The 26482-nt window shown below is 42.1% G+C and overlaps 2 protein-coding genes across 4 annotated transcripts in view; one reads left to right on the top strand and one right to left on the bottom strand.

Annotated features, from left to right (window-relative positions):
* Nucleotides 1-869: 869 nt before the first annotated feature.
* Nucleotides 870-20665, bottom strand: LOC115572487 (prohibitin-2). The gene is made up of 10 exons (XM_030402620.1): nucleotides 20525-20665; nucleotides 19221-19350; nucleotides 16994-17078; nucleotides 12710-12789; nucleotides 11515-11699; nucleotides 10059-10188; nucleotides 9725-9828; nucleotides 7961-8038; nucleotides 2786-2862; nucleotides 870-1385 (listed from the first exon to the last, which is right to left on the bottom strand). The coding sequence occupies exons 1-10, from the start codon at nucleotides 20543-20545 to the stop codon at nucleotides 1370-1372; spliced, it is 906 nt and encodes a 301-aa protein (XP_030258480.1). The 5' UTR covers nucleotides 20546-20665; the 3' UTR covers nucleotides 870-1369.
* Nucleotides 20666-21512: 847 nt separating this feature from the next.
* LOC115572486 (protein FAM49B-like) overlaps nucleotides 21513-26482 on the top strand; it is a 12782-nt gene continuing 7812 nt past the window's right edge. The window contains exon 1 of one of the 3 annotated variants that reach the window (XM_030402617.1): nucleotides 21513-21647. The gene's annotated coding sequence lies outside the window, so the exon portion shown is untranslated. Of the gene's footprint in view, nucleotides 21648-21811; nucleotides 21943-24891; nucleotides 25023-26482 lie in introns of those variants that run through there. The other 2 variants (XM_030402619.1, XM_030402618.1) reach the window with 2 other exon arrangements.

Raw genomic sequence — 26482 nt, forward strand, 5'->3', positions numbered from 1 at the left:
AGGTGTACGCTGTGAGTTATTCTGGCTTCAGGTTTGAACGAGAACATGATGATCGACAGTTTAACATTTTGGAAAACACGCTCGTTCTCCTGTTTTACGGCTAAATGTCTCTCTCTCTTTGTTGCTGCTCGGGACGCTTTACCAACCCAACATGTGTCTATTTGACGTCCTGGGAATGACACTCAACAATCAACTGTCTTTGTGGTGCGTTCAGGAACAGCTGGGACAAATCCTACTGATTCTACCTTTAACTTTAATAGTCTTTGAATTCTATTAATATGACGTGAGCTTCAGTTAGCTTTGAGCACAAATGTCCTTCAGAGGGAGACTTTTTACTCTGATACTCTGAGTACATGTCAGAGCCTGTAATCTATTACTTTACTGGAGTAAACAAGCTGAATCAGTACTTCTACTTTTACCAGAGTCTGTTTGTACACGAGTACCTGAAGTTCTCCTGGAGGACAGGATGTGAGGACTTTTAACACCTCTGCTTTAACCAATGTTACTGGAGAAATCTGAGATTGAGACAGAAAAGTCAGATTATTCCAAATGTTGAAGAACAAATAAGAATAATTGTGAAGATATTACGACCACAGTATCGATTCTTTCTCTCAAAAGACTCACGACTTAAATCTCAGATTTTCCCCAAACTGTGGTCGGATCCAAAACCACTCAAACTAAAAATAATTGAGCAGTTCAGCTGATAAATGATAAGCACCAAAACTGTGCATAAACATAAAGGCAGGACTTTATTCTTAGCAAATGAATAACACATGGTCACATACTGATTCTGGTGAACTGCCTCTTTAAGAGATTCCTCTGTGTTTGTTAATCGGATGTTTTTCACAATCATTCATGAAACGGGAGCGTTCAGTTTTAAATTCTTTATTTTATGTTTAGCATTGTATGTTAATGAGTGAAAAAGTTCCAGCAGAAACCAAAATGTCGTCTCACTGATCGGCACATTACAACTCTTCATGTGACTGATGAAACCGGAGCTTCCACCTGGAACAGGTACATAAATAATCTTAGACACTCGACTCGTCTGAAGCGACCGCAGATTCTCTCAACGACTTCTTATTCACAAATAAAACGTTTCTTTTTTCTGATCGTGACAAAACAGAATGGCTGCTCATGACTACAGATGACGACAGAGAGAAACAGAAGATTCACTTTCACCTACACTACAGGAACCTTTCAAAATAAAACGACTGATTAAAGTCAGTGTTTGTGACCGACAGACGGACTGAACCAGGATCGGACTGAAAACCTGATGTGGAGTCAACAGGTGAGACGAGTCGGTGATGAAGAAGCTTTCTTTCCGTAGAAGTGGACCAGAAGGAATGATGACAAACCGACAGACGTCTTCTTACTTCAGCGACATTCTGAAAGAAAACGGATTCAAATGACAACGGCGTCAGTTTCATTACGTACCAGCAGTGAGAATGTGTTTTCTGCTTCTATGAGCATTTTATGAGTTGACACTTGTGTGTGAGAGCGTCCAGCAGAGCGGCACTCTGAGAACCTGGTATTTCACCCGGGTGGACGCAGTTTTACAGCCCGGACAGAAGCAGCAGTTTCAGCGAGCTCTGAGTGAACCTTTTAATAATTGATGTCCTAAATATTCATAATTCTTAAAACATGTGTTAAACCGTTTGACTGTCAGGTGATTAGGTAAACACGACTCACTGATGGTGAAAGTAGATGACTTTTACAGTTTTTACATCTGACTTTGGAAACATTCTTTTAAATACCTGAAAACAATAAATTCAGTTTCCAGCTGCAGTTTAGTTTGATTTAGGAGATAAAAACATGTTTCATCAGCGTTCACTTTTAGTTTTACGAGCAGCGATTATCATCAAAAATTTAAATCCTCCCGTTCAGCAGTTGCTTGTTTATCCTATCGTTAGCTTGTCAGAGCTACAATAAGAAAGGTCATCTGATTTAATCTATCTTCATTTGAATGATCCGACTGAAGTCAGATCTGTAATGTGTCCTTTCTTGTGGAGGCAGGTGCCAAAATAAATACAAACTGTGGGAGAACTTCTCATTCAGGTTTAAAATGTCTCTGGAGGTGATTGTTGTACCAGAACAGTCTGAGTGTGTCCGACATGTTTGTGTCATTTACACACGCAGGTTCTCTTTCCTCTGCTCTCTGATTTTAACTTCATGCTGCATTCAAATGCACCTCGTAACTCAGAAACCTGCACTCTGATGGCCACAGAGAAATACGAGAAGTTCCTTTTAGTTTCCTTTTTTATGAAATACTGACATCTGTCATTACTAAAGTCGAGTGAGTTTGTGTCTGTTCAACTTACTAAATGTCCTACATTTGTTTATGTACATGAAGTGGGCGGGGCTTACAGCAGAAGTGGGTGGGACTAACTGGAAGTTGTTAATTTATAGTCTAAAATTGATCCGTGTTGCTCAGAAGCTGCTTTATCTATTATTTATTACTAAACTATTAAACAGAACGGCCTCAGAGTCGAGTGTCAGACGACGAGGACGTTCTTCATCATGAGTACTGAGACTGACAACGATTTACTCGCATAGCAGTAATAAACAGCAGTATCATTAAAAAACATTTTAATGTTAAATCATCGTAACGTAACACATCAACACTGATATGTAGCAGCAGTGCAGCCGCTCAGACGGTTCCGCCTACAGATTTACTTCTCTCAGAGTTTAATATTCAAGAAAAACTGGAGATCCAGAACTGAACCGGTACCGAACTGTGAAGTCATGACGAAACGTAACTGTGGATACAAACTGAGTCCAGACTCACCTGAAGTTCTCTTTGTCCTGCAGGTTGAGCACCAGGCTGTCAGCACTCAGGTACACTTTGTTTTGGGACTGCGCCACCTGCAGGACACACACACACAGACACACACACAGACACACACACAGACACACACACAGATACACACACACACACACACACACACACACAGACACACACACAGACACACACACACACAGAGACACACACACACACAGTGAGTGTGAGTGGAGAGAAAACACAAGCAGGTGGAGTTTCTCAGCGTGCAGCCTGACGGGCACAATGGGAACATTGTCAGACTTCAACACTGAGCTGATTCACAGCACAGTGAGCGCTGCTGAGGCCCGTCCACCGGCCATACAGGAAACACACGCCACCGCCACAGCGCCCGGGTCACGTGACCCGGCTGTAATCTACAGGGCGAGCGAGGTAGAGCTGCTCCGTCCCTGATCACGACCTCTCAGCCTCACGTGAACACAAACAGTCGCTCAGTGTGTTCGAACGTATCAGAGGAGATTAACTCAGAGGGAAGCTCGTCTGATATCAAACACAACACGTCTGAGTGTTTATTCTTTACATGTTTAACAGTTTGAAGCAGGTGATGAAGTGAAAAGTACCCAGAAGATGAACTTGTGTCATCTATGGAGGACTGAAACCGCCAAAATCAAACATGAATAAGTGGCTCAACAAATAAATATGAAATCAAAAGTGACATTAAAAATAAATTGCTAGATAACGTTTGTAAAACTAGTCAGCAGGAAACTCAAAGTCTTTAAGTATCTGATATTAAATGTACTTAAAAGCTTCAGTTAAAGTAACTGATCCACATATTTCCATGTATTTACTGTAAACTTTGGTCAGATTGATGATAAAATACACAAGTGTAGAAATGTGATACTTATTATACAGAATATAATCTGTAAAGTAACTAAAGTTATGGAACTAAAGTGTAAAAAGGATAACTCAGCGATTCACAGTACTTGAGTAAATGTTGTTAGTTTCTTTACAACACTGCAGCAAATGAATGTTTTATATTTCACACTGAAACGTGTGTTAATGAACATTTGGGGTTTTAAAGCGTCCTCGTTACAGCTCGCAGCTCGTTAATGTGTCGTCGACATGATGTTTCACAGACCGAACGACTGAGTGAAGAAATAACTAGCAGATCAATCAATGATGGAAATAATCATTAATCACAGTCCTCATGCTTGATAACTACTAAGTGTTTAACTGCAGCTTAAAAACGTCAAATCAGAGGATAAATACAGTGTAAATAAATAGAAAACAATCTGTATCAGATGCATGAAACAGATTTATGATTTTAGTCTTGATTAAGTTACGATTCTTTCTGATTGCGACACATTTAGAGAAACTATAAAACCTGAAGAGAACAAGATGATAAAGGTCACAGATAAACTTCCTGCTCATGATAATAAATCAGGACGTGCACAGAATCAATTGTAACTTTGGAGGAAAGAAATTAATAAAAATAAACGTATAAAAACAAACTTTAAAAAGGTCTGACCAACATAACCACGTGAAACAAGATTCTGAAGCTCGATGTTCTCGTCCTCTGACTTCAGGCAAATCCATGTTGTGTTGGCGCCACCTGGTGGACCTGGTGTGAGCTGCAGCGGTGGCCATCAGCCTGAGAACACTGGGAGGCTTCATGGTGTCACCACAGTTTAATCAGGTGAGACTGAACACTCTGAAGAAGACTGTGATACCAACTCTTCAGTAAAATGTTCTTCAGCTTTTTAAAGGCGTGTCAATAAAAACAGCCTCTCTGACTGGAGATGAAATCTTCTGTGTATTTAAGGCTGAACAGAAACAAAAACCTGTTTCACTGTTTATATTGGCTCCTGACTGGAAAGGCAAACTCTACACGATTGGTTGGTTCCTGCTTGTGAACACAGTACTAAGGTCTGTATGTGGAGGAACAGCAGATAGGCGAGTCTCCCTCCTGAGTGCTGAAGGTTTGGTTTGGCTGGAGCGTCAGTATTTGACGATTTCACCTGGAAATGTTTCAAATATGACAAAACAGGAAAATCCTGCAGTGTTGGGACAAGTGTTTGTCTATTTGTGATACGGTGAAGACTCAAAAAGTTCAGTTCAGCCAAAAAACAAGAATCAGTCGTCATCTTCTTGGGTCGGGTGAAGTGTGGTAGTCCACAGAACAGTTCTGGAGCTTCACAGTTCTGCTAAACAACTGAAGCAGCTGAGACTTGATTTAAAACATCAGATGTCTCCATCAGCTCGTCTGCTGTGATCTCAGTCTGCAGCAGAGAACACATCACTAACTGATCTCAGACCAGATTTACACCTGACATGTGAATTCACTTCAGGAAGACACTTTTAGCTCAGCAGCTACAGAGAAGAGTTCATTAAACAGACGACTTTTCACAAGCTTTTACTGTGAAGCTCCAGAACTGTTCTGTGGACTACCACACTTCACCTGACTTTATATCATCAGGAGGAGGAGAGGAGGACTTTATATCATCAGGAGGAGGAGAGGAGGACTTTATATCATCAGGAGGAGGAGAGGAGGACTTTATATCATCAGGGAGGAGGAGAGGAGGACTTTATATCATCAGGAGAGAGAGGAGGACTTTATATCATCAGGAGGAGGAGAGGAGGACTTTATATCATCAGGAGGAGGAGAGGAGACTTTATATCATCAGGAGGAGGAGGAAGGACTTTATATCATCAGGAGGAGGAGAGGAGGACTTTATATCATCAGGAGGAGGAGAGGAGGACTTTATATCATCAGGAGGAGAGGAGGACTTTATATCATCAGGAGGAGAGGAGACTTTATATCATCAGGAGGAGGAGAGGAGGACTTTATATCATCAGGAGGAGGAGGAGGAGGACTTTATATCATCAGGAGGAGGAGAGGAGGACTTTATATCATCAGGAGAGGAGAGGAGGACTTTATATCATCAGGAGGAGGAGAGGAGACTTTATATCATCAGGAGGAGGAGAGGAGGACTTTATATCATCAGGAGGAGGAGAGGAGGACTTTATATCATCAGGAGGAGGAGAGGAGGACTTTATATCATCAGGAGAGGAGAGAGGACTTTATATCATCAGGAGGAGGAGAGGAGGACTTTATATCATCAGGAGGAGGAGAGGAGGACTTTATATCATCAGGAGGAGGAGAGGAGGACTTTATATCATCAGGAGGAGGAGAAGGAGGACTTTATATCATCAGGAGGAGGAGAGGAGGACTTTATATCATCAGGAGGAGGAGAGGAGGACTTTATATCATCAGGAGGAGAGGAGGACTTTATATCATCAGGAGGAGGAGAGGAGGACTTATATCATCAGGAGGAGGAGGAGGACTTTATATCATCAGGAGGAGGAGAGGAGGACTTTATATCATCAGGAGGAGGAGAGGAGGACTTTATATCATCAGGAGGAGGAGAGGAGGACTTTATATCATCAGGAGGAGGAGAGGAGGACTTTATATCATCAGGAGGAGGAGAGGAGGACTTTATATCATCAGGAGGAGGAGAGGAGGACTTTATATCATCAGGAGGAGGAGAGGAGGACTTTATATCATCAGGAGGAGAGGAGGACTTTATATCATCAGGAGGAGAGGAGGACTTTATATCATCAGGAGGAGGAGAGGAGGACTTTATATCATCAGGAGGAGAGGAGGACTTTATATCATCAGGAGGAGGAGAGGAGGACTTTATATCATCAGGAGGAGAGGAGGACTTTATATCATCAGGAGGAGAGGAGGACTTTATATCATCAGGAGGAGGAGAGGAGGACTTTATATCATCAGGAGGAGAGGAGGACTTTATATCATCAGGAGGAGGAGAGGAGGACTTTATATCATCAGGAGGAGGAGAGGAGGACTTTATATCATCAGGAGGGAGAGGAGGACTTTATATCATCAGGAGGAGGAGAGGAGGACTTTATATCATCAGGAGGAGGAGAGGAGGACTTTATATCATCAGGAGGAGGAGAGGAGGACTTTATATCATCAGGAGGGAGAGGAGGACTTTATATCATCAGGAGGAGGAGAGGAGGACTTTATATCATCAGGAGGAGGAGAGGAGGACTTTATATCATCAGGAGGAGGAGAGGAGGACTTTATATCATCAGGAGGAGGAGAGGAGGACTTTATATCATCAGGAGGAGGAGAGGAGGACTTTATATCATCAGGAGGAGAGGAGGACTTTATATCATCAGGAGGAGGGGAGGACTTTATATCATCAGGAGGAGGAGAGGAGGACTTTATATCATCAGGAGGAGGAGAGGAGGACTTTATATCATCAGGAGGAGGAGAGGAGGACTTTATATCATCAGGAGGAGGAGAGAGGACTTATATCATCAGGAGGAGGAGAGGAGGACTTTATATCATCAGGAGAGGAGAGGAGGACTTTATATCATCAGGAGGAGAGGAGGACTTTATATCATCAGGAGGAGGAGAGGAGGACTTTATATCATCAGGAGGAGGAGGAGGTCTTTATATCATCAGGAGGAGGAGAGGAGGACTTTATATCATCAGGAGGAGGAGAGGAGGACTTTATATCATCAGGAGGAGGAGAGGAGGACTTTATATCCTCAGGAGGAGGAGAGGAGGACTTTATATCCTCAGGAGGAGGAGAGGAGGACTTTATATCATCAGGAGGAGGAGAGGAGGACTTTATATCCTCAGGAGGAGGAGAGGAGGACTTTATATCCTCAGGAGGAGGAGAGGAGGACTGAGTTTACTTTTTGGCTGAGCTGCTCCTTGAGTGTTATCAGGACTTGCAGACATCCTGCATGAGTTGCTTTATAAAACAGAAAGTAGCGCTCCGTGTTTCATGTTTGTCACATTGAGGCTGATTAATGGCTGCTAAATAAAAGGCTGCAGACTCAGTCTGGTTTCACATCTCTGGATATTACAGATTGTGGGTAAACTGGTTCTGCTTGGTGTTTTGAGGAAGTCCGACTGTTGCTGTTGGTTTTAAAGTGACGATCTCTGGCTGCAAACCAAACTTTCAAACCAAGTTGCATCTTGAAACATGAAAACTGACCCACTGTCATCCACACGTGAGCTTTTAAACACTTTCTATTTTAATCTTGAGCAGAGAAGCCTTTACTTTGCACTCTGTGCTTCTCAGCATGTGGAAACATTACCCCGGCTGCAGAACTGATGAGTTGTGCTGCACAGACAAAGTTTCTTACCGTCTTGGCGATGTTCTGCGCCGCCCGGATCTTCCTGAGCTTCAGGTAGCCTGGATTCTTCGTCACGGCCTCGCCCAGCTGACACACACATAATTAAACCGTTAGTGCATTCACAGAAAAGAAAGTGTTACACACCCAACAAAAGGTGGACCTGAGGCTGGCGGAGCCGGTCTCTCCGATCATCAGAGGGATCAGAGCTGCAGGCGTGTCGCCGCACAAGGTTAATGTTCTCACGCATGTTGACAGGCAGGGAAATAATTAGTGCATAGTTGTGTATGAGTGTTATACACAACCATGAGGTGAGGCCAAGTGAGCTCACGTCAGAACAGGACTTTATGAGATCTGGAGGTGGTGTTCAGTGTTAATTACAATCTTATAAATCAATTTGATTTGTTTAATGAAACAAGGAATGAATGTAATCAGTTTAACGTGCACTTCAGTCTTATCCACACAGCCCTCCAACGTTTCACTCTTTAACGGCAAAATCTGTTTTAGTGACGTTTAAGTATCGATACTGAAGATCTGAGTTCCTTCAGTATCGACACACCAGGTTCACTCCTCTCTTCCCTCCAGCAGCATGTTGAGAGGCGCTATGTTTTAAAAGGTCAGTCATATTCTTTTAGAAAAAGATATTTAAGTCTCTGTCACAGGTGTTGTCCTTCCCAAACAAGCTTTACTTGGGCGGCCTGCTCAGGTAAAGTAACACACCCGGGAGATAAAGTCCAGATTCAAACTGTGAGTGTGATGAGAGCAACAGACCTTCATGTCAAAGGTGTCAGTGTAAGGTGTGCTGTTGGATTCACATCAACTCATGACTCACTGAGCAATACACAAGAAAACAATCCACTTTAAACGTTGTTGTCAGTAGTTACTGCTGTGATGCTCAGTATCCTGTATGTACTGTTTACTCAGGCTAACTGTGGGACCGTGTGCTGATCCGCTCCACCGGTACCACGGACAGAGCGTCTTATCAGGCGGGAGGTGACTGTAGGGAGACGACCTGCTGCTTAACAGTGAAAATGTAGCTCAGATGAAACAGTAGAAACATAATATAAAAGGTTAAATCAGGACGTAACAGCCTGTATTATAAAGTGTGAGACAGGCTGATCCCTGAAACTCTAATGAACTATTTAGTCCATGTCATTAGACAAGCTAACAGCAGCTACAGTTAGCAGCAGTTAGCAGCTGTGTGTGGAGTTGTCTGGTGTTTGAATTCTTACATACTGCACCTTTAATGTTTCCTATAGTCTGTCTGCTGTTCTGTGCTACAGGACATGAAGAGACACTGAACATGTTGTCACAGTTGTGTCAGATGTTCCTCGTGGTATGAAAAATGGTCTCACACGTCAATATAAGTAATATTGTATCCAAGTTATAAATTCCAGCACCGTGTCAGCTCTTGTATGTTTCCAGTTTGACAGACTGTGTAAATCAGAGGCGGCTGGATGATCACAGGCGTGTAAACCTTCTGTTCAAACAGCCCGAGGACACGACAACAGGTTTTAAACAACAACAGTAACAAGCAGCAGGCCGTCACCTTCTGGAAACACAGCTGCTCTCAACACAGACTGTGAGCTCCGTCTGAGACTTCTCTGTCTGTGTTCTGATCTGTCTTATCTGTTCCAGCTGTTAGTCTGGACCATCATTAAGTTGAACTTTCACTGAGGCTAAAGATCGGAGCACTTCTTCCTCTTCTGTCCGGCTGTTATTCAGACGTGACTGATCAATAACAGTCACATTTCAGAGCAGCTGAACTCAGCTCACCATCTTAGCAGCCTCAGCTTCTCCTTCAGCCTGGATGATCTTCTGTCTCTGGTCCTGTTTGGCCTTTTCTACATAAAACTGAGCTCGCTGCGCCTCCTGCTGGGCTGCAGAGGAACAACACACACAACAGTCACATTATGCTTCTATACAACTTATACTTTGGTTACTTATTTAACTTTATACACATTTCAAACAAGACTGACAGTTTAATGGGACCCTCTCCTCATATGTTTTCAAACTATCAGATTTAAACTATAACAGCTGACTGAATGATGATTCTCTCATTGTTTCAAATGTCTGCAGGCTGCCAGAAGAACTTCCTGTTCCTACTCACCGACTTGTTTGGCCTCAACTGCGGCGGTGTACTCTCGACTGAAGCTGAGCTCGGTGATGGCGACGTCGTCCAGGATGATGTTGAAGTCTTTCGCCCTCTCGAACAGCTCTCTGCGGATCAGCAGGGACACCTGGAGGGGACGAAGCAGTTCAGTGTTTACTGCACAAAACTGAGACACCTGCTGGTCACCTGCTGGTCTTTCTCCTGTTCCGACAGGATACTGAGCGATTGTTAAAGAGGATTTGTTCCAGACGTTTCAGACAGTCAGAGGTTGCATGTTTGCGGACAGTTAGGTTTGTTTAAACTGCCACCAGAGCTTGAAGCATCTGTACTTTTAGTTTATCTACACTTTTAGTACAGCTCGCTAAAACTAGCACAACATCATTGAACATCACTCATGTTCAGAGAAATGTCAGGTGGATTTCCTCCTGATTGTTGTGCTTCCACTGTGGTTGAGGAGCTTCTTGGTATTTTTATGGTTATCTGTCTGTTTTAAGAGTTTATTGTTCGTATTACTGACTTTGTTGTGCTGTAGAGTTTGCACACGTATTTGAAAACTGACCGGATGCACTTTGCCGTTCTGACATCTGACTTCCTGTGTGGCTCATTTTGTTTGGAACAAATTGATGCAGCTGCGATCTGCTTCCATCAAAACACACTCAGTGATTATTCTCTGCACACTGTGTCAGGCTTTGTCATGTTTCTGTACTGAGACGGGACCGACAGGTACTGGTGTAGAGGAGATGAAGCTTTATTATCCTTGACTTGTCTGATTACTGGAAAGAAGTTCAAAATAAAAAGGGAATTTAAATTATGAACAAGATGCTGCGAAGGTCACTGAAGATTAACGCCTCCTTCATCTTTGTTAGTTAAAAGTTTGAGTATTGAAAGTATTTCAGCGTGTGGATTTACTGTGAACTTGTTGTGTTGTCACATTAAACTGCAGTTCACGTTCTTCTGAACACAAACTCTCAGTCCTGCTGTGTGTTTAGCTGTTAGCTCAATTAGCTGTTAGCTGTTCAGAGTCCTGGAGTATGTTTTGCTAATGGAGCTAACAGCTAGCCTGCTGTCCTGCTGCTGATTTCAACACAGGTTTGTTGACCACACTGCAGCATTATGAGGGAGATAACAGGGTGTATGCCCCCATCCACTGTGAAATCACAGCGTCTGTTTGGATTTAAATGTGCCATTTTTAGTTAGTTAACTTATTTAATTTCATGGCAACACCTTCACATATAAAAAGATGGATATATTGATGATACTCAGATGTGCGTTGTAATATTCTGAAGGTAAAGTAGTCAAGTTCAACTCTGATTTTTGACACTGAACAAAAACTAAACACCCTGATAAAGACAGATGTTATGACAGCTGTGTTGGATTATAAATGTCTACTTGATAAAGTGAGTGTTAGTAAACGTGTGTGTGTGTGTGTGTGTGTGTGTGTGTGTGTGTGTACCTGTGCTCTCTGTGTGATGAGCTGTGAAGCGTTGAACTTTGCCACCACGCTCTTCAGCACCTCGTTGACGATGGAGGGCAGGACGCGCTCGTCGTAGTCTTGTCCCAGCTGCTGGTAGAGGAGGGGCAGGTTGGACGCCAGCGGCCGCGACAGGACGCGCAGAGCGATGTTCACCATCTGAAGGTCTGTGAGCAGCGAGAAAGCAAACAGACGACACGTTTACAGCTGCTGATAATCAGACAGCAGCTTAATTTATTCTGGAAACACGCCTCAACCTGCATTTATTCAAAAACCAACGCTCGGTTATGAGATCAATATCAACAGTTTAGATTAGGATTCGTTAAATCTGTGTAAAGCATGCCGACTGATCTGCAGAGTTTAAGAGTGTAAAAAGAAAAATAAATAAATGAATGAATCAGCTCGTCAGTGCCCTCTGGTGGACAAACTGCGGTTCTGTATGACCTCAAAGGTGTTTGAGGTCATACAAAGGGTTAGGGTTTGTCTGCTGATAATCAGATCAATTAATCTGCAACTATTCAGATAATCAGCTAATTGTTTGAATCAATTGTCAAGCAAAACTTTTAAATACAAATATTTTCCACTAAATGTGAGGATTTACAAAAACAGTATGACTCATGTGACTCCGCTCTGTGTTAAAGTGTTATAACATGAACATTTATAATCACGTTAATAAAGAAACTGATTATCAGATTAAATATGAAAATCATTAATTGCAGCTGAACTTTGAAATAAGCTGAATTTCTAGCTTCTGTTTACTGTTGAACAACTGAAGGCTGGAATTTCTTGTTGAACTCTGGAATCTTTATTTTTGGTGATTGTTATTTGAACTTCGCACTGTTGTTGTAAAATAATATTAAATTTAAAGAACAGCTCGTCAGGACATAAAACCAACGATCTGTTCGTCTCGACTGATCCACATGTGACCGTCTAACGAAGGCAGAGCCTTCAGCGCTGAAAGAACTGAAACGTGGATTTAAGAAAACTGTGACACGGCTCATGTTTACACAACGATGCATTTCTCCTTAACTCAAGTAAAAGATTTCAATACTTCTTCCACCGCAGGTGTGAGTTAACACAATGTGAAAGATCAACAATAACACACTGTGTTCGTCCAGCTTTATACCCCTCACAACCTGTTTCCATCAGATTGTTTCAGTTTGTCAGTGAGTCTGACCTTTGCTTCCAGTGAGGGAGGAGATCTTTCTGGGTCTGGCTCTGATGTCGTAGATGATGGGATACTGGAACCACGGCATCCTGAAGATGACAACACAGTCAGAGTAGAGCTTTAACACAGTGAGAGTAGAGCTTTAACACAGTGAGAGTAGAGCTTTAACACAGTGAGAGTATAGTAGAGCTTAAGCACAGTGAGAGTAGAGCTTTAGCACAGTCAGAGTAGAGCTTTAGCACAGTGAGAGTAGAGCTTTAACACAGTGAGAGTAGAGCTTTAACACAGTGAGAGTAGAGCTTTAACACAGAGTAGAGCTTTAGCACAGTGAGAGTAGAGCTTTAACACAGAGTAGAGCTTTAACACAGTGAGAGTAGAGCTTTAGCACAGTCAGAGTAGAGCTTTAGCACAGTGAGAGTAGAGCTTTAACACAGTGAGAGTAGAGCTTTAACACAGTCAGAGTATAGTAGAGCTTTAACACAGTGAGAGTATAGTAGAGCTTTAACACAGTGAGAGTAGAGCTTTAACACAGTCAGAGTAGAGCTTTAACACAGTGAGAGTAGAGCTTTAGCACAGTGAGAGTAGAGCTTTAACCATTTTAACACAGTGAGGTAGAGCTTTAAACACAGTGAGAGTAGAGCTTTAAACACAGTGAGAGTAAGAGCTTTAGCAGCTAGCACAGTGAGAGTAGAGCTTTAACACTGTCAGAGTAGAGCTTTAGCACAGTGAGAGGAGAGCTTTAACACAGTGAGAGTAGAGCTTAGCACAGTGAGAGTAGGAGACTTTAACACAGTGAGAGTAGAGCTTTAGCACAGTCAGAGTAGAGCTTTAACACAGTGAGAGTAGAGCTTTAACACAGTGAGAGTAGAGCTTTAGCACAGTGAGAGTAGAGCTTTAACACAGTGAGAGTAGAGCTTTAACACAGTGAGAGTAGAGCTTTAACACAGTGAGAGTAGAGCTTTAGCACAGTGAGAGTAGAGCTTTAACACAGTCAGAGTAGAGCTTTAGCACAGCGAGAGTAGAGCTTTAGCACAGTGAGAGTAGAGCTTTAGCACAGTGAGAGTAGAGCTTTAGCACAGTCAGAGTAGAGCTTTAGCACAGTGAGAGTAGAGCTTTAACACAGTGAGAGTAGAGATTAAAGACAGTAGCTCCTTTCACACAGAGACGCCACATTATTGCCGCAGCGTCGGTTCGCCTATTCTCCGCCATTGGTTGTTCACACAGAGTGAAGCATCTCCGCCTTAAAGATGAACCGCTGTGTAATTCACACAGAAAGCCGGCGCTGCGGCTCCTAAAGAGGCGTGACGGTACACGTCATGATGATGTCTGTGTTTCTCTGCGTATATCTGTGGTACTTTTTTCCTCATAAGTTGCCAAAGACAGTTACCGTTACTATGTTACTTTAATTTGGTCCTGTAACGTTGCTTTGTGGGACATTTCTCTGTATTTAGTCGAGTGAAGGACCTGTGCAGTTAACAGACTGTACGATTGACACGCCCTCGATACACGAAGTTGGCTTATCCATCACACTGGTTCGATTCGCCAATACTGCACCTCTGATTCTACCTCCAGAGGCGGATCAGTGCTGGAGTAAAATTTCACCCCTCGCCGCCTCCGAGACTTTCACACAGAGGCGGAGAATTGCCGCAGGATCCCCACATCCAAATGGCAGTGTAACCAGACTCAACAAGAAGGTTAAAGAAGTGCACAGAAAATCATTAAAACAACGTCTTAGTCTCATGAAACAAGACAAGAAGTGAGTATTATTGCAACTGTCTTTTATCTACTCATCTTTTACATTAGTTCTAATGATTTTCTACTTTAATTATATGTTTTCTGCCTTATTTCTGCTGTTGCATTCATGGAATCATAAATAATTTTCTGCTATGAGGAATTATAAATTAATAAGCTGAAATAAATCATCCAGTCTGCCCAATAGAATAGATTTTAATTAGGGATGTCAAACGATTAATCTTTTTAATCGCGATTAATCGCATTTTGTCCATAGTTACGCACAATTAATCGCAAATTAACCGCCATTTTTTGGCCACATTTCTTTCTGTTCTAAATGTACCTTAATGTATTTTTTTCATGTTCTTAATGCTTTTAACAACATAAGAAAGGGCAAATATGCTTGCTTTATGAAAATGTTTATTCAACACTTTAAATCATGCAGGAAAATAAAAGGCTCATAAAATATCCCCTCACCCTAAATGGGATCAAAACATGGGGGGGGTGGGCTCTCTGCATCTGCCGTGTGTTTGGCTGCAAATGATATCTGAGACTCGACGTACTTCAGCGGTAACTCATTTCATGTCGACAGTATGTGCAGATAACTTTTGTCCTGTGGACCGAACCATCTGGCAGTGTTCTGAAAGTGAATTTGCCGTTCATAAGTTCTTTCTCCATTTCCTTTCACTTTCACTTTTCAGTCCACCGTGTTTTTCCCGAACGCCAACCCTGCTTCTTCTTCTGATTCCCTTTCTTATTCTTCTGCCGCCCTCTGGATCAAGACTACAGGTGCCACTGACGGCCATAAATCAAACAATGCGCGTGTCTTTTTAAAAAAAATACAGAACGTTAATCGCGCGTTAAAAGAATTAACGGCGTTAAAAGGATGTTGCGTTAACGCGCGATTAACAAGTCAACTTTGACAGCCCTAATTTTAATGTCATTAATCGTCTCCTTCAGAACTTTAGCTGTCACATTGTGGACCAGAAGATTTTACAGCCGTTTTTCCATCACATCTGCTGGCCTGGTTCCACTTGGTTTGACCCACAACTGGGCTACCTGCTTGAAAGTGCGTCTTAAAACAATGACACTTGACAAAGAGATTCAGTTAGAAGCTAAAAAAGTACTGAGCGCTGAACACACTGACTTCTGAAACCCTCTATCTCTCAGGTTTCCTGCACAGACATGAGTTTAGTATTGATTTTAGGGGCAGACGGTGTTTGTTACGGGTTGGCTGCAGTCGCGAGGCGTCACCACGGCGGCTCAGAGGCGCCCGCCCTCTTGTTGTCCTGAGAACTACCAGGATCAGATTTATTGATGTGACTCAACATGAAGAAGGCATCCGTCAGTATTTCTCCCCTTCTCCTGTTCAAAAATGTAATGACATATTTAGCGCGGTGCATCAGGAACACAAATGTGTCGAGGTTTTTGTTGATAAATGTTGTTAAAATAACAGACGCAGTCCGATCAGAGGCAGCGCAGCAGGAAGCCCCGGAGACAGAAACTATTACACAATGTAAAAGTCCACTGAACGCGCTGCATTTTCCATTCAGGCCCGACGAATATTTAAAAGCTTAGATAATACATTCATGTCTTAATTATCAATTCATTTTCACAAACACAAACAAAACAACAGGCAACGTAGTGAAGATGTTGTCATGGTAACAGGCCTGTCACACACTGAAATGTTACAGTTTAAAATGTCCACAAATGTTTTTGTCCCGTTTGACAAACTGATGTCAGAAGCCCTGAATCATAAACGCTGTTTACAGACTGAGCACCAGAAGCTTCATTCTGCTTTACAATAACTCACGACATTTACAGTCGGAGAAAACAAACTCATTAAAGACTAAATTTTGGGCTTTCACAGCCAAAGGTTTTAACAAGCTGGCTCCTCCATGTCGTCATGGTGACGCTTGTATTCAACCTCCCGTCTGCCTCCATCACTTCTTCTTTCTAACCAACTACATCCTACATGTAGTTAGTTACATGACGGTGTACAGCGTGCACGTTCACAAGTGGATTTAACTTTTCAGAGACTGTGTGCGTTCATCATGAAGACTAAAAACTTTCATTGGTTTTGTCTTTGCAGCTAATGATTATGTTCACTGTCCATTTATCTTTCCTGATTAATCAATGAGCTGTTTGGTCCTTAAAATGCTTTGTCACATCCGCAAGATTCTCAGTTTACTGTAATGGAGGAAAGACACCAGAAAATATTCACTTTTAAAAAGAAATTTGATTTCATAGAAAAATTCAGTCAGATTGAAATTAACAAACTAACCCATTAACTAGTTAGCTATTAATTAACCAATCAACTGGCAGTAGGAGTTCTACTACGGGGCAGGACTGTAAGGACCCGGCCCAACAGTCAGAACAGTTTGTCAGCTGGCTGCCTGAAAGGTTCAAGTTCACCTCCTGGGTACTGCCGAGGAGTCACTGAGCAAAGCACTGAATCTCCATCTATGGATTAATTAGTAGGTAAATTATGTCTTCATACTTCACTCATCATCAATATTAAAGGAATAATGCACACATTTACTCTACGTGTGTTTATCCTACCTGAAGTGGAGTCCTTCAGCCAGCACCGTGTCCATCTGCATCCCTCCGATCCGGTTGAAGATGATCGCTCTCTGACCTCCTTCAACTACAGGACACACAAACACATCATGACTGAGTCTGACAGAAGAACTAGATTCACCACATCACCAGTCCAGGTCCTGTTCCTGAGCTCTGCTGCTGAATAACAGGCAGAACTGTTGTTGTTTTATGATGTTGCGTTTTTCTTTTTATTGTCAGTGTGTTTCGTGAGGTCACAGTGACCTTGACCTCTGACCTTTTGCCACCAAAATCAAATCAGTTCCTTCTTGAGACAAAGTCTATTATTCCAAATCTGAAGAAATTCCCAAGAAGTGGTTCTGAGATATCAGCGTCATAACAATGTGGCGGAGGAATAAATACTCACTACACTTCAGAAACACTGGATTCAGAGAGAATTTGAGAAATGGAAAATCAGAATAACTCACAACACGTTTCAAGACATCTTCCCCACAGTAACAACAGTGTCACAATTACAGTAACTCTACAACAACATTAGAAGACAATCATCTGATGATACATCAGGATATCTGCCTAACTGAAGACAGCAGAGGGCAGGATTATATATTTACTCACTGCATTGGAACAATAAGTTCCTCTTTATCACACAGACCGACTGTAACTCGTCCATGTCGGCGATCATGTCAGTGTAAAACTGACAAAAGCCGAACTGTCAGCAAGCAGTTCTGGAGTTTAAATGATTAAAGGAAGTAAAAAAACACAGCTCCCTTAAATCCTTCCAATCAGTGTTAATTAGGTTTACACCATGAGGAGCCATTCTGTAGTTTCAGGGGAGTCTGGTGAAGATATCAGTATTTGGCACCAGTGTGTCGATAATCGTATCACAAGAGAAAGCGATGTGATGTAGTGCTGCATTTTTTAAATGTTGTCCAAACTGATCAAGAGGTCAAAAGATCAGGCGATGATGAAGTGATGAACCATAACTTCAGGTGTTTAACGTTAAACTTAAAAGTAAAATCCTCTTTGGAAAATAAAAATAAATTATAAAGAGTTTCCTTTTGTCATGAATCTGCTCCCTGCAGCTCCAGAACAAACTCCTCCAACATGCCCGATTTAAAGGTGCACTGTCAAATCTGCACAGTGCTTCTTTAAATGCTGAGTACCGTCCACAGTTTTGTCATTATTTCCCATTTACATAAAACAAACATAACGGTTTCTGTAAATATCAGTAGTTTTCATTCAGAAAGACAAACATGTGAAAAATAAAACATTAAGATACTGTCCTACACACTTTTCCTCCTAATTCTTCACAGTCAGCCTCATCTCTTTGTTTTTTTCTTTCCCATCTCAGTCGTCGCTGTCCTCCTCTTGTTCCTCTCCAACTCTTCCCTTCCTTCTACATACCCTCTCACTTTCTTCCCTATTTCCCCAACTTTAGTCTTTCCTTTCCCATACTCCTTTCTTACCTCCTCAACTTCCCTCTCCCTCTCATTTCTTCCCTACATGTTCTCCCTTTACTAACCCTTTTCCTTCCTCAACTTATCTCTTTCTTTTACTTCCTTTGCAATACAAGGCAACTGTAATTTAAAGTCATTTACAGACTCTGGACACGCTGTATCAGAGGCAGCAAAGAAACCTTAAAACATCCCTTTTAGAGCTTCCTTTGCTTTCTGTAACAAGATGATGCACTTAACCAATCTTTCATCAACGGTTTGAAGTTGGGAGGTCGTCACAGACGGACCTGAGACTTCTTGATACCACTGGACACAGAAACATTGAGTTCTGCAAGGACTCGAAGCCTTGACATTGGTCATTATGTGCAACAGTCTGACACCTGCTGACAGTCGTCACCTTTCAGTTCAGTATAATACAAATCCGTGAAACGATACAACCGAATCAACTTCTCTAATTTGATTTAAATATAGTCTGTGTCTTAGAGGTTGATGTGTCAGTAATACTGCTGTTGGACTTCTGCTTAACATAAGATGAGAGATAAGAGTTTCTCATCAGCAGAGAAAAGATATGCACACTGTAAATGTGCTTTCACGCTCTAGAGGACATGTTGCATCTTTTATACAGTTTAATTCATGACTGGGAATATTCTCAAAACTGAAGCAAAAACTAGAAAGCTCAAATGAAACTGCTGCAGCTGCTCACTGGAGCGTCCAGGGTGTTCAGGCGAGTCACAGATGTGTTAGTTGTTTGTCTGCATGGAAACAAAGTACACTACCTGTGTATGTTGCTTCCCTCACTCCATAAGCCAGAGCTCCGGCACCGATCAGCAGTTTGAGACCGATACCTGCACCCCGCGGTCCTGATGACATCCTGCCGGCTATTTGCCGCAGCTGCTGCAGAAAACCCTGAAACACACACGGACACCATGATTTCATTTACAATTAGGGTATTTAGGAGATGCTTTTGTCCAAAGCGACTTCAAACTGTAAGTCAAACATGAATTCATAAACTGACGGGGGTGGCTGCCATGCAAGGTGCCGACCAGCACATCAGGAGCAGTTTGGGGTTCAGTATCTTGCCCAAGGAGACTTCGACATGCAGACCCGGGGAATCAAACCAGCGACCTTCCAATAACATGATGCTGGCTCTACCCCTGAGCCACAGCCGCCCCTTTTCCAGCCAATTTCAGATGAGAAATGTTGACCACACAAACTGGGATGATTTTAAGTTTAAACACAACATGGTTCTGTTTCATACTGAGCGGTTAATGGTTAAAGATTGTTACATAGTCATGACTCTGAGTGACCTTGGTGCTGGATGGGTGACAACTTCACCAAGGACTGTCACTGGATCCAAAAAACAATCCATGTGTGTTCAGGACGGGCCAAACTTCATTCAAATATTCACATATTTCACGTGCGCCACCTCAAAGCGAATGAATTAAAGTAAGATTGGTCTGTTTTGAATTTAAAGGTTCTAATGATTAATTCGGCTTCGGGTTAATCCACATATCTATACGTTTGCTTATAGTATTTCCATATGTCAACCACCGTGTATTAGCTCAGTTATTAAGCTAGCTCAGTGTATTACATGTACGCCGAATTAAGAGGAATATTCTACAAACGTCTACAAAGTTTTCAAAGGTGACTTTATAGTGCGTGTACATGTGCAGGTAAACAAGGAGACGTTAATCTGTTAGATTTTTAGACGGAAACTGGGATGTCTGCCAACGAGTGAAATTAACTTCCAAGACAAACTTAAATGTTCCTGCAACAGTTAGTGAAATGATCGCACATCAATATTAACCAGCTTTCAGAAACATTCCACATTTAGCATCTGTCTTCATCGTTGACTCAAAGTTTTGTGAATTAAAGTCAGCTAGCATTAATGACACTGGAAGCTAGCTTACATCAGATACAGCCCGGCTCACGTGTGTGTGTGTGTAACTGTTGTGAAAGCCGTTAATGTCACGAGCTGGCGTACAAAGAGCGGGAAACAGCCGCTCGGTTTAACAGAGCAGAAGGCAGACATGACACAGACATTCATTTAAAACTGCAGTAAACGGAATTAAACACTTACACCTGGATCTTTATTCGCCATGCTCGTCCTCTCTGTCGACTAGCAACCGAAGTGAAGAAGAATGCAAGGTCATGCGTGGTGACGCACTTCCGTGTGCGCGAGGTACCCTGGGAGATGTAGGATTTCACCAATGTAGTGTTGTTTCCAGATGTCAAGGTTCACTTATGACTGTTTCACAACACAGGGCTGCAAAATGAGATGTGAGTTGTCACGCCTTCATGTTACACAGACACACCTGAAATATACACACAGGTAGAATGAGACAGAATAGAATATATACAATAAAATAAATATAGATACGTGATTATACATGTAAACACTCAGGAGGTGAGTACAGTGAGTGTAATGTTGGTATAAAGAGATCAAATGCTTCTTTACTTTCTGTTAATACTGGAAACACACTATGTTAATTTGTTGTATAATAACAGGTGAAGTAAAACCACAATAAAGAAAGCTTTATTCTTAACTTCCTTCCTTCACCTTTCCCTGAGTACTTCCTTCCTTTCTCTTCTCCTTTGCAGCCTCGCTCACCTTTCATAACATCTCCCATCCCTTTACTTACTTCCTCCTTTCCTTATAGGTGCCTCCTCTTCTCTCCTGCATCCTTTCATTCTCTACAACTTCCTCAAACACTTTTTCATAGTTTATACTATTAGCTGTTCTTCTTCACACCTGGTGTATAAAAGCGGCTGTTTTGTGAATGGAGTTTGGTGCAGCAGCTTCCATTGATGCTGCTGTGTTGCTGCTCCTGCAGCAGATCTGCATCTTTTACACAGAAGAGAAGAACAAACAAAGTTGAGATGATGAGATTAGAAATAATAATCATGTATCATCACATATCAGAAGTAACTCTCATGGCAACACATGTAATCAAGTATCAGAAGTAAAGTTACTGTCAGGTTGAGTCTCAGCTGCTGCTCTCTGATTGGCTCACAGATCAGTTCCTCCTGAGGAAATCACTCCTTTTATAGTTAACGGCGCGTCGCGCGGCTGTTTTCCGGGTTCACACTCACTCAGCATGTAGAGGAGGCGGACCGCCGGGAGCACCTGGACCACCGCGGACACGCCGGAGCCCGACACACCGTATCGATCCGCACGTATCGATCAGCTCGCCTATCAGAAGGTGAGGAGCGGGGGGGAGGGGGGTGATCATGGGGGGAGGAGGAGGGAGGAGGTGTTGAGGGATCTGGAGGGGGTTCAGTCCTCTCAGGGTGGATCCTGGTCTCGGATCAGACATGTCAGGTCCTGCAGGGCTCCGCTGCTGCTGCTGCTGCTGCTGAGACTCTCTCACTCTCTGAAACCACACAACTGCACTTTTTACCGAGTTTAAGTGACGTCACAACAGGTGACGGTCCACTTTATTACTTCCGCTCACAGATCAGATCAATAACCATCAACATCACGGCGGTTTACTGAAGGTACGTGACGTCACACACCGAGCAGCCTCTGTCCGAAGCTCGAGACTCACCGGAGGCCGAGTAATCCACACCGAGTACTCATACTCACACCGAGTACTTATACTCACACTGTATACTTATGCTCACACTGTGTATTTATACTCACACTGTATACTTATGCTCACACTGTGTATTTATACTCACACTGTATACTTATGCTCACACTGTGTATTTATACTCACACTGTATACTTATGCTCACACTGTGTATTTATACTCACACTGTATACTTATGCTCACACTGTGTATTTATACTCACACTGTGTACTTTTAAACACACTGTGTACTCTGCTGAAGTTGATCACAGACGATCAGTGTGGGAGGAAACACTCAACCTGACATCAGCAACAACACACAGGTAGAAATATCTACTTCAATACCAGGGATGGAAAGTAACTAAGTATATTTACTCAGCAGTGTTGTAGAAGTACCGAAAGTAAAGATATGGTGTTAAAATATTACTCTGGTGAAAGTGAAAGTTACATATATGAAGAGTACTCGAGTACAAGTCTTAAAGTATCTGATATTAAATTCACCCAGCATGTAATCTGGAAAGTAACTAGTAACTAAAGTTATCAAGTAAATGTAGTGGAGTAAAATATTACAATATTCGCCTCCAACATGTTGTGGAGTGATCGTATAGAGCCAGAGATGTAAGTACAGTATGTAAGTATTCAGTTACACTTGTAAAGAGGTATTACCAGCTGAATGTATTACAGGTACTGAAAGTGAAAGTACTCATCATGCAGAACACTAAATAACTCAAATACTCTTCAGACGCTGAGGCTCAGCACTGCAGCAGTCAGTTTATTAATCGATTATTGATTGATTGATATTTAATTTGCATCCTTTTAATAAACCGATTTATTGTTCCGGCTGTTCCTAACCAGAAATATCAAACATTAACTCAAATGTTTGTCGTGTAAAAGAGTCAAATTAACATCTTTGAGACTGGTGACGAGCAAATTATTATTTATGGACAGGCAAGATTATTTAAAGGAGCACTACGTAGATTTAAAGAAGAATTTTAATGAGGTTATAACACAACCTTTTCTCCATCAGTGAGTTAACGAGCTGTTCTCAGACGACGACACGGTCCCAGAACACTGATGGAAGCTAGAGAAGTGGCAGGGTCCGCCACATATAAACACATCATAAACACAGAATAAACTGTGTTGTCCTTTAAGGTCAGTTTGATTATTTAGTTTATTCAGTCGTGAAGACAAAGAGAGTTTGATTATTTAGTTAGTTTAAGTCAATGAAGATGTTTCTGTGCTCATTAAATCTACAGACTGCTCCTTTAATCAGAGTTAAACGATGAGAGACGTGTCCGGAGAGGCTTCTGTAACAGAACATAGAACATACATAGATTCATTAACATACTTTGAAACAAAAACAGAAACACAACACAAACTTCTGTTGTTGTGTTTTCACCTGTTTGTTTCAGAGCTTCTTCCTGCTAACAGCGTGTTTCTGACAACAACCTCTCAGGTCACATGTCAGTTTCACCTGAGAAGCACGAGCTCGTTAATCAGTCACAACTTTAACTTTTTAATGTTCTCTATGTTGAACTTTAAAATGTTCTGATAACGATGAGCAGTCTCCATCCTCCGCCAGTCACATTTCATCAACAGCAAAATAAAGTTTATTCAGGCCAAACTTTAAAATGATGTACGTTTATGAAGGTTTATGAATTTTGGCCACAGAGAGCTGAAGTCTGTAGTCCTGAAGCCCAGGAAGCAGTTAGCATGTTAGCATGTTAGCACTTCCTGTTCCCTCATCTCACAGTGTTGATGTATTTTTAGTTGAATGTGTGAAATAAGCTGTGTGGTTACAGGATGAATATATAAAATCATCATTAAATGTCTCACAGTTTAATCCTGAAGCTCTTCATGTGTTAACAACAGTTAGCGGTTGCTAACGAGTGTCTGAATGAGACTACAGAGGTTGTCGGGGACATTAAACGTCCTCACAGCGAACACGGAGACTCATCTACTCACTAGTCCGTCTTTACAGGCCACTTTAGTTACACACTGTTCTAACTCTGACTTTACAACTTGTACACTGATCAGTTTATAGAAAACCTGGATAGTAATTGTGCAGTCAGACTCTTAGTGGTGGTGACGTTTCAGTGACTGTGATGTCGCATCGCTGATTAGTTTTATACACAAAGTTTATTTATAAGATGGCGTTGTGATGTGTCGGTCCTCTCAGGCAGCGTCAGGAGATATTCTGAGTTCAGAATAAAATTGTTACTAAATGTGAAGTTGGACCCTGTTGGACTGTGTGTTGTGTGCTGCTGGGACCGTTTCAGGTCCAGTCAGGAGAATAAATGGTGAAACATGCAGAGGTTAAAACTGTAAACCATCATTTTCAGTGATTTACAGATAAATATGAACAAAAACCAGCGCAGAACGTTTGAATGACAGTTTTATTTCTGCTCGTAGGAATGAGACACTATATTCTAGACACGTGAGCTGAAGACTTTGAGTGATTTTCACTGACGATGTGTTTCATTTCCATTTCTGTCGAGCTTTACACTTCATCAGCTTGAGACTCACAGCTGAGTTTGTATGAGGAGAATATCTGAATGCACCTGAACTCATCGTCTGCACAGGAAACATGTGCAGGATGAATTCACGTATACGTCCTTTAAACGACCGATCTTTGAAGCAGTTTAATTTGAAAGATGCTCATTAAAGTCACTTCAGGATGAAACAGCGTGTTAATAATGGTTCTGTGACGGCGTTTGGATGCAGTTTGCTGCGGCGTCTCGTCTCTGCTGCTTGGCGCTGCGTCGTGTTTCACCTGATCTGAGCTCAGTCTGCTTCACTTCCTCTGTTTTAAATTTAGGCCAAACTTTCAGAGACTTCATCACTTCCTCTTTTCACTGTTTTTCAACGAGAAGACGCTGCTTCCAGTTTAGTTTGCAGCTCGCCAACTCACACGACGCTGCGCCGGTCTGAGGAGTAAACCGACCTTTACTGAGCTGAACTTATCTCGCAGAGCGTTGGAGCTTCGTTACCTCCCGTCTCTCTCACAGTAAGTCGCTCTCAGGTTGTTGCAGTCAGCATCAGATTCTGTTTGCCGTGTCTCATGTTGGTACTCGGACCACAGACTCCATGTTTTTTACTCTCTGTTGCGTCACTTTAGCAGCATTTCAGTGAAGTTCAGCCGGACATGTTTGGTATCAGTGGAAACTTTGGGATCTGGGTTAGAGTTCAGAATAAAGTTCAGATTGTTTGAATGAAGTTTGCCCGAGTTTGAACGACCTGAACCTTCGACGACACGTCAGTGAGGTTTCTAACAGTCGATGCAGCTTCACTGTGCGTCTGATGGTTTGTTGAAATGTGTGTTAGAGCTCATTTTGCTTTGTTTTGGTACAAAATGCATCATTAAAAGCACAAAGTCAGCGATGGAGGCTGCAGACTGCTGCTGTGTCCCTGTGTCCACATTAACACGCTGCACATTCATACATGAATGAGTGTTTACGCCTCAGAACTCCTAAAACTGTTTCTGGGCGTCTTTTTATTTTTGCTCCTTTCACACTTTCTCACTGTGAACTTTCACTTCACAGTCACGACGAGAATTAAGTGGGACATTAAATGTCATCTGAGCAGTCGAAGACAAACGATGAACACTTGAATCACTCGCTGTCTGATGTTGAAGAAACAGTTCTAATTAAAGATCAGATGCTGTGTTACATGTTCTCACGTGAGCGTCGCTAGTCGAGAGTTCGTTCGAGGACTGTTGGAAGTTTTTACAGTCCTGTCTGTGATGAATGTTTTTATTTTGGCAATTTTAAAGAAAATATTTCCTCAAAAACACCCACAAGTTTAAAGGATCAGTTTCTGAACTTTATGTCACAGTTCAGGCTTTTAAAGATGGTCGTTGTTGAGGAGTTTGTTGCTAAAGATCTGTCATTTCTCATCAATTACACCAAATCAAACATTTAATGTTTTAGTGTTGACAAGAGGAGTAACTAGTTCTGTTCATCCTGCTGTCAGTCTGCAGCTTTATGCAGCTCTCAGCTGTTTCCATCCCTTTATTTTGGTCAGCTGGTCGTTATTGCTGAATAACATCCAGTCTAACTAACACCTGCTGTATTTAAAGGAGCAGTTCACCCAAACAGTAAACCCACTCCTCTCCTCCTCCTGATGATATAAAGTCAGGTGAAGTGTTGTAGTCAACAGAACAGTTCTGGAGCTTCACAGTCAAACAGAGTTGCAGCGTTCTGCTGAACAACTGAAGCAGCTGAGACTTTAAACATCAGAAGTCTCCATCAGCTCGTCTGCTGTGATCACAGTCACACAACCTGATCTGAGACCAGATTTACACGTGCGGTCGAACACTTTTAACTCAGCAGCTACAGTGAAGCTTTAAAATGGGTGTGAATAAAGTTAAGATGTGCGATCTGTCACTTAAATCTTTCTTTAAGTCAAATAACGACTTCGCTTCCCGTTTTCGTCCCGTGTGTGTATGTGTATGTGTGTGTGTGTGTG

This window comes from Sparus aurata, chromosome 21, assembly GCF_900880675.1.
Source record: "Sparus aurata chromosome 21, fSpaAur1.1, whole genome shotgun sequence".
Classification (NCBI taxonomy): Eukaryota; Metazoa; Chordata; class Actinopteri; order Spariformes; family Sparidae; genus Sparus; species Sparus aurata.